The sequence below is a fragment of the Streptopelia decaocto genome, assembly GCF_964273445.1.
Source record: "Streptopelia decaocto genome assembly, chromosome: 4".
Lineage (NCBI taxonomy): Eukaryota > Metazoa > Chordata > Aves > Columbiformes > Columbidae > Streptopelia > Streptopelia decaocto.
This window is the reverse complement of record NC_138658.1, coordinates 44,570,347-44,585,255: the sequence shown is the minus strand read 5'-3', so window position 1 is coordinate 44,585,255 and position 14,909 is coordinate 44,570,347. Positions and strand designations below refer to the sequence as shown.

At 37.5% G+C, this 14,909-nt stretch overlaps 1 protein-coding gene across 3 annotated transcripts in view; it reads left to right on the top strand.

The window, feature by feature from the left end:
* The window catches only part of SORBS2 (sorbin and SH3 domain containing 2), a 156,515-nt gene that overhangs the window by 116,760 nt on the left and 24,846 nt on the right, over positions 1–14,909 (top strand). For 2 of the 3 annotated variants that reach the window (XM_082050900.1, XM_082050901.1), the window contains 2 exons: positions 8,368–8,420; positions 9,090–9,277. In XM_082050900.1, the coding sequence (XP_081907026.1) occupies positions 8,368–8,420; positions 9,090–9,277 (241 nt within the window). Of the gene's footprint in view, positions 1–8,367; positions 8,421–9,089; positions 9,278–11,512; positions 13,079–14,909 lie in introns of all 3 variants that reach the window. The other variant, XM_082050899.1, reaches the window with a different exon arrangement.

Genomic DNA, 14,909 nt, shown 5'->3' with positions numbered 1-14,909 from the left:
TGGTTATCAAAATATTCTAGTCAGGGTTAGTTCAGTTACTTGAGGAACACTTTGTCAACTAAAAAAACTTTCTCAGTGTGTTTTTAAGTGAAATCAGGAATTCCACACATAGGTATGTTTTGGCGTGACATTAAAAAGTATGTCTTCTGATAAAGATATGGAGAGGCTAAGTCAGTTTGGTAGGGGAAAAAAAAGAAGGGCAAACTTCTTCAGAGCTGATATAAGATAAAATGCCAAAGCCAAATAGACAACAAATATCTCAGTCCATTGTTCCAAAGAGGCTTCAGGATGGTCTCTGAATATGCAAATGCAAAATATTAATTTGACCATGCAGATATAAGAACCATTTAACTCACCAGTTTAAATGCACAGTTTTGATTATTACCTGTGAATGTCTACCTGTGTATATCAAATCAAGCACAGACAAACCTGCATGCAACACTATAGATGTATTTAAAAAAAAAAAAATAGCATCAGTGTTCTTTTATACTTGAGTATGTTGATACAGATGCTGTGTTGATCATCTGATGAAAATGGGAAAACAAGTCAAGATACTTACTGGTCTTTAGTAGTATATTTTCAGCAAGTAATAAAAATGTTGCTAGATAACTAGATTAAGGATAAGAGTATAGGAACATGACTTTACTGACTGACAAGTCATAAAAAGGGAAATTACCTTCTTATTGCTTTTACCCTTTAGTCAAGCAGTTCGAGAGACACTTTGTGAGAACAAGCCAAGATCAGTTATTTTAAGTCAAAATGATGTATTCATTTAAGTCTCTTGGAAGAGGAGATAATAGAAAAAGGTCCATCAGCAAAATTGGATCTGAATGCCAAGCAAAATCAATTGCCTGTGTATTGATCTTGGTAGCACAGGGAATGCAGTTCTCCCTACACTGCCAGGCAGCAGCGAACTCACAGGCTTTAGTGCTCAGTTTCTTTTTGTTTGCTGCCCTCTGCGGTTCAGACTATAAATGAATTATGTCTGTGGGTGGTGCAAATGCAAGTGCAAAGCTTCAGAGCAGCTTCACTCCAAACCCTGCTATGGAGCACCAGCAAGTTGTTCATCACTGGCATTCACTTCCCATGCTGTTTCCAGGAATAATTCTTCCCTTACTTGAAAGGGACATTGTGAAGATAAATCTATACAATGACAGTTGGTGTCCAGATATTGCATGAACAGCTTATAGATATGTGAGGGCCAAGGTAGTTCAAAAGGGTTGTTGACCTTTCAATAGAGCAAAGTTGGCTGTCTGTTGCATCAAAGGCAGCAAGAAAAAGTGCTGTAAGGTGTTTAATTACCTGAAATGGTCAGGAGTATGGCGTTATCTCTTGCAGAAAACAGAAATAGCTGTATGTGATTGCTCTGGTGTATTGGTGACAGCTTGGCTCAGAACGAAAAAGTGTTATGTATTTAATAACCGGTATCATTCTTCATGCAGGACCCTGTCTTCTTCTTTGAGGATTGCTTTGCAGGTCACACCATAATTAGTGTCTAAATTCTGATAGTTACAGTTGTGGAGGACAAATTTTAAACTCAGAAATATCTTTAACAAGAGGCTTTCATTTGTTTCAGAGATCTTTAAGCCAGCAGTTCACTGTAATTCTGTGCTGCGTGACAGCTGACGTCAAATCCTACAAAGGCGCTGGAGTTATTTAGAAAATAATTAATGTAGCCAAGTTTACGGTTGATTAGATACCCCATTGGGAGCTCTACTGTTTTGCACTGTCATGTTCTCATGCTACTTGAATAAATCCGTCAATTACTCTTCTGTTCATTGAAAAATTTTGTTAATGCAGTCTTCGATTGCTCCTTATCTCTTTGGTGTGAGAATTTTCAGATGAAAACAATGTATTTCACTGTGCAAAAAAATGCTTCATTGTGTCAACAAGGCTGTGGGAGATAAAGCATTACAAAATACTCCTAAAACAAATATTATGGAATGCATAATTCTTTGTTCCCTACTTTGGACCGTAGGATTTAAAATATACCAGTTTTATTTCATATGCTGAAGTGGCTTTTTACTACAGTCATGCCTGCATGATGCATATTCTTTATCTCTGCTCAGCACTTGCTTCAGTACAGCAAGATCCAGAATTAACATGCTTTGTGAGAAGACAAGGAATGACCAAAAGCAATACTTATAAAATTATGTCTTCATTGCTGATCAGATGGGCAATTTCTTGCCTATGCTGAAGATGACAATCATTTAAACCATCTTCTTAACAAGGAACCTTTAGTAGCATTAAATATACTTAAGTAATGCAGTGATATTTACAGAAGTGGTCAAAGAGCCCTCTTAGCTTTAAAAGAGTAATTTTAAAATGTTTAATGTCTTCCAGTCATTGGAAGAACAGCAACAAAAAGAAAGGTATTAAAGCTACCAGTCAATGACAGCTCTTGAACAAGAATATTCTCATTCTTAAATACCATCTTCATTCTTTGATATTATTCCATTCCTTTCCCCATATATGTTTTGTGTATGTGTGTGTTTGTTGTTAAGGTGACATGGCATTTCTAGCACTTTGCTCAGTGTGTGCCTTTTCCTTCCCTTTTCCTTCACAACTGCTCCAGACTGATCGCATAAACCCAGATGACTTAGATTTAGAAAACGAACCCTGGTATAAATTCTTTTCAGAACTGGAGTTTGGACGTCCGGTAAGTGAGGACAGAATATTAATATTTAAACATTAGGAAAATTATTTTTATAATGAGGAATTTGCAAATTACCAAATTCAGCAAAAATATGCCAGTAAAGTTAATATGTTGGGGCTTTTTTGAGAAAGGTCAATAAAGTCACCTCAGGCATATAACTATTATTTTTCAAGTGGACCCTTAAGTTGCTAGAGTAGTGGCTTTAATAGCTTTAATACAGACTACATATTAGCCAAATAGTAGTGTATAAAAATTCAGAGAGCAAGACAAATTGCACATTAAACAGGGATTTAAAATTGTAAACCTAAAAAGCTCCATTTGTTTGAAACACCTACATGTCAGAGATACCTCAGTTCTCCACCTTTGGTTGCCTAGGCACTCTCAATTTTTCTGCAAACACCACAGGCTTAATTGGATGTGAGCACCAAAGGTTGGTTATGTATTTCATACAAGGATAAAATAGTGTAGCTGTCCTCAAACGAAGACTGAGCTCGAGGTCTCCCTTGCTGCCTGTACAGTGCCTTAATTACAAGGTTGGAGATGCACCTGCTCTTGCTTCTGCACACACCCTCTCTCTGGCTCAAATTCTTTCCTATGCACTCTAACATCTTTAGGAAAAATGATGACAAATGTCTTCATCGCAGAAGAATGTCTAACCCAGTGGTTACAGCATTTTCCAGACAGGTGGAAAACATGCGTTCAGATCTCCTCAGAAAAGGGGGGAAGTAAACACAAGCATTCCCTCAATCTGGTTAAGTATTCTCATAGCTTCCCAGGACCCTGGACAGCTTGAGGAAAAATACCAAAAGCACCTGCTGACAGGCAGGAAATCCCAAATAGGCATGGCATTTGAGCCAGAGAGCATCAGGATTTAAAACATTCCCATTCTTATCTTTCCCTGTTAGCCTGCAATTCATTGAAGCCCCCTCAGCATGATAATTACTGGCGTGTCAGGCTACGTGAGGAGCCTGAGCACTTTTCACAAGGCCCTGGGGGTGCTCTGGGAACCAGGTACCTTCATCCCTTTTTGTAGCCATAGCCAAAATCAGAACTTCCAGCTACCTCAGTGAGAGCAGAAGAGAAAGCAAACCACATACATTTTTTTAAAACTTTAATTTTTTAATCATAATTTTAAATAATTTTAAAATATTACCCATTGAACACCACCTGAAAATTAAAAAAAAAAAAAAAAAAAGAAAGAAAATGTATCTGGGTTTAATTTGTTGTCCAGTGATCTATAATATAGTACATTTTACTAATTACCTTTTATCTCCTTTTATCTAGCCACTCAAACTGTTTTGTCATTCCTTCCTCTAGGCGGGCAGAAACAGTCCAGATACATTCTTCTGATGAATTATATGTCAACAATATTTTACTGATAATGATAACTTGAGAGTAGTGTCTCCTGTAAGATAAAGTAAATTGAGATTTCCCCAGCAGAACATAACTGTGATGCTTTACACTCTTCTGTCTCATCAGTATTAAAAACCGCTAGTATTGGTTCAACTATTCCAGTTGTAAATTTTACCAGCTAAAGTTACTAACATTTCATTAAGATGCTTATAATTTAAAAAATATTGTAACACATTCTTCCTTCCATTCTACCTATGTGTGTCACTCTTCGTATCTGACATTGTCAACACTTAGTTTCTAACTGTGTCACCTTCTCCACATGTTTCATTCCTTGCTGCCATTGATTCTGCTCCATTTCACCTCTACACTTCTGATTTTATGATGCAGCCACCTAAAAAGCTTTTGGACTATGTTCGAGACAGTTCTTCTGGTGTTTCCAATGAGGTAAATGAATGATTCTTGTTCAGATGATTGTCTTGGGAAGAGGGGTTGGACTGCTCATTTATGTCTTCAGTTTGTTAAACTGTGGCGGTTTCCTTCTCATAGCTATGCGGCATTTCTAATTCACAATCATTGTATCTTTGTCTTCATATCTTTTCAGATCACTAGTGCATTTGGATGTTGATCTTAGTATCCTAGGAACTGTGAGTTCTTATCCCCAAAATGTCTCAGAGATTAACACTCAGAATTACACAACAGCCCATATGCCTCTAACTCTTTGATAAATTCCCACTTCTTCAGAGTTGGGCAAGTGCATTACTTTCAGACAGACACAACCAATGCATCAGCACAGTAGAGTTTTTTAATTAAAATATCAGACTGCAAATTCTGTATGTCAAGTGAAAGCCTTTGTGGCTAAGCTATCATTTCTCCAATTAAGTATTTATGAGTAAGGTTGCTAAAGAGGAAATACAGCAATTAGTTATCCTGTTGTAAATTTATGACTGCAGGATTGACAGTCACTGTCATTACTCCAAATAAAACGCGTGAAGGTCAGGTAGTGGGCTGTCACTGCCCTACTCTGAGTGGGAGAGATTCAGGCTGTCATTTCTTCTCCCCTCCCTCCCCATTTTTAAAGGGTTAGGGCCAAAGTCAGTGAATCCTGTAATGGCAGCTTTACTTCATATGGTGGCTTTACTTCATTCATGTTTGTGATTTCACTCTCATCTTCCGTAGTCTCTACAAAAATTAATGCAAATCATGGCCTTAAATTGTGAATCATTTGCAAGTTACTCTGGTTTGGTTTTAAGCTCTATAAATCTGGAAAAACCTCATGGTTGTGAAATTTGGGCCCAGTTCTCTGAGACAATAAGCTCCTAGTCCTTCACTAATACTTGAGAGTACTCGCTATATCAAAGAAGACAATCTAAAAGCCCTAGCATTATATTTTAAATATTAGCATGTTCAGTAGGTCTGGGCAAAACAGCTATTAAGTAATACTGGTTTTCCCTCTGCTTAATTGACAAAAACATTTATCTTTCACTTTGAAACTTTAAAAATCTTCAAATATGATAAATAATTTTCACAAACTACAGCAAATTAAATATTTTGCAGGGGGAGGGGAATATTTCAAAACAACTTGTTAAAGTATTAGACCCATCATGCAAACAGGCCTCTTTGTTGTTTATAACTTTTGCCTGCTTTTCCTAACTTCATTTTCAGTCATGATTAAAGCCTTGATGCATGAAAACAGCTAAAACATTGACTTAATTGTAAATATGTATCTGCTTTTTTGAGTAGAACTGAATCAAAATATTCAAAAAAGTCTGTATTTGGTAGTTTGGGGTGATTGTCTCCAATATTTGTTTTTGTCTGGCAACTTTTATCCACATAGGGCAGCATTGAATATTTTGGAAGATGCCTTACTAGCTTTGGAGATGGAGCAGTTGGGGAGATGTGTTTCTGTTGGGCCACCTGGAAGTGGGTTGGAGGGATCATGGGTCAATATGCAGCCAAGAGCTGATAGGACAGCTACAAACAGTGGTACCCACTCTTGGCAGTAGAAACCAACCATATCCACTGTCAGCTTTCACCTTGTTTGCCATATCAGTGTGGCTCTGCCTGTGGGTAGAAGGTATAAACTCCATACAGCCTATATGTAATAACGTGTACCTGTGAAAAAAAATTGTATTGTAGAATGTGCAACATACAGTATCTTCCATACAGAAAAAAACTTCAAAGAAGGCATCAGGGAAAAGGCAAAAGAGCAAGTTACACTCAAGGTGATAAGAGTATCTTAAAAGGACAGAAAGCAAAAGCCATGTAGGAACCCAGCAGTCAGTTTTGGCATGACATACACTTGATGCTGTCTTAGGCTGATCACTAACACTCTGTTGATGGCCTGGGGAATGCTGTGGATAGTGTTTTGGTTTCAGCTGTGTGATTTACTCATTGCCTTCTACAGGAGGCTATGGGGAGCTACACCGCCCTTGGGATTTACATCATGATCTGTATAAACCCGGGGCCATTAAAAGTGGTGGAAGATAATCACTGCCTCGTGGCTGTTTGGCCACTATCATGTGATAGATGCTCTTGGCCCAGGCTCTAATGGAAGAGGTTGACTCCTGTGGGGAAAAACAAACAAACAAACAAACAAACAAGAACAAAAAACCCACAAAACACAACCCACACCACAAAAAACCACCACAGGGGCAATTAATCTGAAATGTTTGTATCACCTCATGCAACAGTTCTAACAGAGATCACCTGTGAGCCCAAGTCTCCTTCTGCTGGTACACAGAAGAAATACTTGAATACTTGTCCACAAAGTGAATAAATTTCTTTTTGGAAAAAAATAAACGTTTTGAAACCCTTAACTTGTAAAGGACTTATTTTCTTGGGAAAGTAACTTTGAAGTCTTTGAATTATGAACACTTTAACTGTTTACATCTCAGCTGCCATTCTTACCAAAAGCCTGAAAGTTTTACCTGATTTTTAATGTGATTTAAATTAAACTACAGTTAAAAATTACTGAGAAAATTTGCATGATCTTAAATCAAGTTTTAGATAACATTTAATCCATATTGTATCATGTTTGTGTGGTTCTCCCTGCCTCATAGTATAATAAATTTCAGTATAATCCAGAAATCAAAACTTCTGTTAGTGTCTTGATAGGATCACTTGCTATGGGGTGCAGGTCTTAAAGCCTACTGACAAATAGCTCTAACTGAACAATCATATTTTCTTTATAGTGCAACACCTGTAAAAGTAGTTTCAACAGTTACTGTAGAATGTCATTTAAAGTATACAGTCTCATGAAATCTGTTCCCAAATATTTGTAGACTATAGGTGCCTTCTAGAAGTATACATAAGCGCCTTTACAAATCTGGGTGAAGTCCTATTCTTGAACTTGCAATTTAAATCACTCGAAAAAAAAAAAAATAGTACCTAACAAAAAAGCATTCACACAGGCCATGAGTGCCATTACTTCTACAGTCCTTCTGTACACAGGAAAGTCTGTAAAGATTTTGCCATGCAGAGAAAAAGCCTAGAAGGCTTCTATAGAGAGAAAAATAGTTCCTGCAGCTTACAAAGCTGTATAATAGTTCTATTTCCAGTCCATCAGGTTAGCTCTGAAATGACCTGTCAGGAACTTAAAACAACTTTAACCTTTGAAGCACACTTCCCATGAAGAAACATCCCAGGGACCATGCAGTTCGTTCTAGATTCATACCTAGTTACCAAAATTGTAGTATTACCTAATTCTGGCTGCAGACTTGAAATGTATGAAATGATTGATTTATAAATAGTGGTCATTTAAGGTTGACTTTGTATCAATAATAATATTATGGCTCAGCATTCCATTCCGTCTTCCAGGATTCATGCAGTAGCTAATTCTGTAACTCCACAAGCAATGATTAATGTTCTGTGATAAGAACTGTTCTTACCGGGAATATAAGGTGGTCAACTACTGGCCACAAACATCGTGGGATTTACAACAGTTTCTGTCTGTAATTGACTGTGGGGTTTTGGTGAGTAATTGGGAGGGAAGAACAGCTCTGCAGACCTTACTTGCACAGGAAGGAATTTTTTTCAATTTTTTTTGGTTTTATAGTAAAGGTTTGTTTCAGCTGTTCTATATCTATTTTTGAAAAGGGAATAGAGAAACATGACTTTGGATCATTATTGAAATAAAAACATTGTTGAAGTGGAATATGAAATGAAATCTAATAATGCTTTTTAAAAACTGCATAACTGTTCTCATGAAATATTGTAGACTGTCCAGGATGGTAATCATCATAGTCTGTTTATATAGGATTTGTCACAGAGTAACAGGCATAATCAAACATGCTAAGCAGAAATAGCCACCTTTTTTTCAAATACAGATGTATAACACATTCCTATATTTGTTTTCACAGACTTCCTTATATTATCGCTATTCAACAGAAAAAGGCCTGGACAGGCCCTCTAGGTAAGAAATACAATATATTATTTCAGTAGACACAGATTATCCTGCTTGAAGGTTTTCTTTGTGACCTGACACCAGCAGATGTTGCTAAGAGTCAGATTTTAACATTCCTCTTGTGAGCTACTGATAAAATAGAGCGATGCATGGAGAGGATGTTAATCTTTCGATCCTGCAGTGCAATTCTTACTTTTGTTTTATGAGGACTTAATGATTTACATTCAAAATGAGTCATACTGTATTGTTGGTCTTTCTACTTTCTACCCTGAGGTTCCCTCTCAGCTGCAGCGATCCATCATTTAACCTTACTGCAGGCAGCACTTCCAGCGCCGTTTCCTCAAGTGCGCTACCTCATCTGTTCTTGGTCTCTGTCATTTTTCTACCTTTGTGCTGAACTTCTAGTAACAAAAAATAGTCTTAAAAAACTCGATGCATTTATTTCAAAGCCTTCACTATGAAAATGACATAGCGATTTTGTATAAAAATTCAGTGTTTCTCTGTGAAATATGCTGTAAGATGTCTGAGATGAGAGCTTCTCCCTTTCACATGTTTTTGATCTATTTGTTCTGGCATTGTTTAATCTATAAACCAATAATATAATTATGAGCTTACTTTTTAAATTCCTGAATTCTGCTCTCAGAATTAGACTGCTGCTAATACTGCTTATTTCTGTAGTTCTGCAAGTACTGCAAGTGACTACAGAAAGAGGAGGAAGTCAGAACCTGCTGTAAGTCATCAGAGGGTGCACAGTGACCAGAACGCAAACAGACCTGGTCTGGGCCGTACAGATCTGCAAGGCCCATGTACCACCCTTAGAAAGCCTTTAACTAGCTCGTCTCCTTCATCTCCATCACGAGCAAAAGGTAAGAGGAGAGCATATTTGTTAGCACAGAACTACTGATGATATGTTGTACAATACATTGGTAGTAAATGCAACTGTTTACTGCTGCTCAGTGCAACTGGCTGGGAGATTTACTATACAAAGCAATAGCCTTGGGCCTTTCCTGAAAGCCTAACTTGTTTAGTGTTACGTGTGTAATTTTAAGCTGAAAAGCTGGATTTGTAACAAGGATTTTCCAGTTTCAACTGCTTATTCTAACAAAAGGAAGTTGACTAAATGAAGACTATGATTTGTACCACTAGATATAATCCCATGAAGTTTTATTAACTCCACTACTTTCTTATTGAATTATTGTGATTTTAAAACTGGTTTCAGTATGTACAGAAACTAAATCAAGACGAATAGCATATAAGATTAAAGATGTGTTTCCAGAGTAGTAGACCTTTCAAATCTAAAGCTGATGTCTTAGACACTGTCAGTTATCAGGACCTAATTTCATCAAGCAAACATCCATAGTCTGATTTTTGATTTTGTAAATCCTTGAAGTATTTAGTATAGCATATACAATCTAACTAGCTTCTTTTTCCAAGTAGCTCGCTGTTCCATTATTGTTCTCCATGTCTCTCCAGAAAAGAGATAATTGAATCAGTCGTTGGTTTGAGTTTGGAGTTTTGGGTGGGTTTTTTTTAGCAAGAAAAAAGGTTTCCAGTAAAACATATGTTGGAAGTGACATACAAAGCAGTATCATATACAATATGTCTCCTGTTATTTTTATTCATTTAATTGCTGTATTTTGTAGCCATACTTTCTAATCAGCCTATAGCTGCATTAGGAACTGTATAAACCTTCATAAAAGTCAAATCCCACTGAAAACAACATAATTTCCAGGCTGCAACAAAATGTGCCAGACAAAAAAAAGCAGTGAGGAGTATTAAAGAGCGAAGTGATGGAACAGTAAATGTATTTTATACCCAGTGTTACAGCAGTAATTTTAAATGTGGATAAACTCAGCCATTTGGTGTACCAGGCCAGGCAGTGAAAAGTTGGTAAACTCCTTTTACCTGCATTTACCTTTGAATACACCACTGATAATGAGCACTTACTATGACTTAAACACTTCCTATATTTGAAAATCCTTCCCTTAAGAACATCTACCACAGCTAATTAACTTCTGGAAGATGACCTAACTGTGTCACTCCTTTCTCTCCCAGCATTTTGAAGCCTACTAGGACATTACTTTTTCTTGAAATCAACAATTTTGTTAAAGAAGCAGCACATTATAAGCTGTTTGATCAGCATCAATGTTGAACTCAAGTGTTTCAGTTTCTTATTGAGATTCAACTTGTTCTTCTAGAGAGCAGATCGAGCTGTTAGAAATATGTGTCCTGAACCTGTTGCCCTTTTTTTTGAAAGTTCAGCATGAGTATGCGACCCCAGTTCCAAATTTGTTTCCTAGGGACTTCTAAATCAAGCACATGCTTAAAAATGTCTTAAAACTTGCTTAAAACCTCAGGCTTTGTTAAGCTTATCTGAGGGCTATTGTTTCTTCTATGTGCTGTCTAGGCTCAGTAACTGATACATCTTCCTTTACACCCGTATAGCAGCTCCTCAGCCACCTTCTTTTTCTCTCCATAAGCTGTAGAAAACACCACTCCCTTCAGTGCTATCACACAGGAAACAAGCAGGCTACCTATGAAAAACTGCGATAAATTTCCCATTTGATCTTATATAAAGAATTATCTTTATCTTAAGTATCTTAGAATATGCAGTTGCTGTGAACTCTGAGCATTATCCGGCTCAAAAATTCTGAACAACTTCTTTCAGAATCCACAGGTGGAAAAGTCAATATTTGACTGAGGTCTAGATTTGTTGATTGGCTTAATCTTTAAAACCTTTGCAGATTTTTCTTGTCTGTTGACCTGCTTCAAAATCAGTATTAATGCTTGTTTTCTTATGTTGCTTTGGCCTGGGTAGGGAGAGGGCATGCAGAGGGAGTAACAGCTCCATAATTCATATGGAATTATTGCTGATGTTCAAATTACTATGAGTACATTTTTAGAGATGGAAAATAACATAATTATTAGCTCTGCTGCCCCAGGCTGTAGCAACCTGTGTACTGACCTAAACTATAATAATTGGTGCATTAATTGCTGTATCTTTTCTACTCTTTCTGATACTGATGTCAATTCTAACTTTCTGAATCTTTTAATTTCTGGCAATGTCTCTTTTTTACCATGCTGCTCTATGGATTATAAAGGTGGGGATATTAGCAAAGTATATCCATCCCTTTTAAGTTATTCAGTGCACAACCACAACACCTCAAATGAATTAGAATACTGTAGCACTTACAGACAGCATTTAGCTGTTCCAAATGATTCAAGAAGAGCAATCAGCTACAAGAATGGCTGGCAAATGAGTCGTCAAAATGCAGAAGTCTGGAGCAGCACAGAAGAAACTGCTTCTCCAAAGATAAAATCCCGTAGCTGTGATGATCTTTTAACAGATGATAGGGATAGCTTTCCCGATGCACAGGCCAAGTCTGAAAGCATGGGCTCTCTCTTATGTGAGGAGGACTCCAAAGAAGTTTGTTCAATGAACTGGGCCTCTCCCTATGTTCCCGAGGGTCGTGGTAGTGGTCGGTCAAGAGTCCGTCACAGGTCTGCACATGATGCCCCAGGTTTCCTAAAAATGTACAAAAAGATGCATCGCATCAATCGCAAGGACTTGATGAATTCTGAGGTGATTTGTTCTGTGAAGTCCAGAATACTGCAGTATGAAAAAGAACAACACAAAGGTATTCTTCAAGGCTGGAGAGAGTCTTCTACTGAAGAGGTGCCCAGAGACGTGGTGCCAACCAGAATATCTGAATTTGAAAAATTAATTCAGAAGTCAAAATCCATGCCGAACCTAGGTGATGAAATGTTGTCAGCTGTTACACTAGAGCCTCCTAAAAATGGCTTATGTCCAAAGAGGCGATTTTCTATAGAATCCTTGCTGGAAGAAGAAAATCAAGTCAAACATCCCTCTCAGGTACAACGAAGCTACAAGTCTAAAACCCTGGTGCCAATTCATATTGAAGTGACCAGTGATGAGCCACAACGATCGCATATGGATTTCTCAGACAGTGATCAAGATGGAGTGGTTTCTGATGTCAGTGACTTCATCCAGATAGAAGGTTCATCCTTTTGTAGTGAAAGTGACTTTGACCACTTTTCCTTCACATCCTCTGAAAGCTTTTATGGATCAGGCCATCACCATCATCACCACCACCACCACCACCACAGGCATCTCATCAGCTCCTGCAAAGGGCGATGCCCAGCATCCTATACCCGCTTCACCACCATGCTAAAGCACGAAAGGGCTAAACAAGAAAGCACTGAAGATCCAAGGAGACAGGAAGCAGAGTCTGGCCTCTCTAAGATAGCGTTCCTAGTCAGTCCAGTGCCTTTCCGGAGGAAAAAAAGTGCAGCTCCTAAAAAACAAACTGAAAAGAAAAAATGCAAGTCGTCTGTATTTGAAGCACTAGATTCTGCACTTAAAGACATCTGTGACCAAATTAAAGCTGAGAAAAGAAGGGGAAGCTTGCCCGATAACAGTATATTACACAGACTTATTACTGAGCTGCTTCCAGACATTCCAGAAAGGAATTCATCTCTTAAAGCTCTGAAAAAGAGTCCCATGCACCAGCCTTTTAACCCACTGCCTCAAGATGGTGCTATCCATTGCCCACTGTACCAGAATGATTGTGGAAGATTACCTCTTAGTGCCTCTTTTCCAGACCTGGACGCAACTAACAACAATGATAGTGCACTGTGTTTCCAAGGTGGATTAACTTTCTTCCTCTATCCTTGTGGTTTACTTCTCCAACCTTACTCCCTGTATTTCCCACCCTTTCTCATTCCATTTTCATTTGTGTCGTCTGTAAGAAGCTTTCATCCCACAAAATTCCTAATGAAGGATGTCATTTTTACATAGGTGATGAGGATAGATGAATTTGCTGTCTATTCACAAAATACAATAACGTTGACAACTGGAATAATGGTGTATTTCAACTAATAGATTGTTAGTAATATAAATCACAATGGTGTTATTAAATGAAGCAATGGGGTTTTTTTCCTTGAGAAAAAGACCTTACAGAAAGTGACTGCATGCATCATAACATGCATCATAATTCATGCACTATGACAGAAAGCATCTCTCAAACAGAAAACTTTATTATTAAAAAATCTGCATCTAAAACATGCTGTGCTGTATAGTTTTGTTACATGTGAGCAATAAAAATGCTGGTAATTCTGCCAGTATCATAGGAAGTTGATTCTGTTTTCTTACGAAAATGCACTAATTCGCTGCTTTAGTTTTTTGTGAATAGACCCTAAATCATTTTAGGAAGTTTCCATCTCCACTGTTCAAACAATACAATTTCCAATTTCTGTGGCAGCAAAACTAGTTCTTCTCATAGAATTTTCATATATCTATGAAGTTTTGAGAAATTTCATATCCTCTTTGAAGGGAAATTCTCAATAATCAAAATTTGAATGAAATTGTCAGGGTGAGTATAACTTTTTAAAAAGTCTGTCTTGACAGTGATCTGGTTTTCAAGTTACTACTTTGAGTTGTTCATTGCTCTGCTTCTCTTTTTCTCATAACAATTCCTTGAGCTTCAAATGTTTTTAAAGTTTAACCTTGCAACATTAAACGAAGCAAACTAAATTCATAGCAGGAGTGCACGAAGGTGTATTCTCAGATGATTTAGATCAATGTCTTTGGCAAGTCTGTAATTTATTTCTCTTTTTAAATGGTAACATTTCTGTGTTAGAGAATTGTGCTTCTAAGACATACAGTCATCTGTGACAGAGCGTCTTTGAGAAGTTAATGGCATTACAAAGCTATTCTTGAAATCACAAATGGATGTAAGAGAGAATGTCCTTAATATATCAGTTATGCAATATTTGATCAAACCTATCTTATCTTTAATCTCACATCTTTTTCTGTAACTTTTCCAAGTACCACACTAGTAAATATGTATTTCAAGAGAAATCAGAATTGAAGCTGTTACCATCTCTTCTTAATTAGTTCAAATAGACATACTGAGAAAAGGTAATTTGGTAAAACACAGCTATAAACAGCAGTTCAGGATTGAATTAGTCATACTTGAGGCCTGATCATGATTAACCCTGGCAGGCAGTACTACATGATGAGACTGAAGCTGTCGGGGATTGTGCTGTTCACATATCACAGTTGCTAAATGAGAATTTTCCAGTCCTTGAAAATAAGGAAATCCAGAGTGAAGAGTCAATGTGGATCCCTAATAGCTTCTGCAGCTCCGAATGGGCCTGGCAGGAGGAAAGTGGTACACTCTGTCAACACTGATGTCCCTAAAGTAGCGTGGAGAATGAGTACAGCAGAATATTCCACTGATTTCCAGCAGCACCAGTCATGGCTGAGCTCTACTTCTAATGAAGTTTCATGTTTTGTTGCATCTCTGTCTGTCTCTTACAGCCACCATCCACAGAGAGACCCCCCAAGATCATAGCAAAAGAACACTGAAAACTATTAATATTGACTGCATAAGGAGCTGTATGGAAATAAAGGAAATTGTTCTTCCTAAAGCTTCTGCATTTTCCCTCTTTCCCTCCCACATCCTCCTCTTTCTG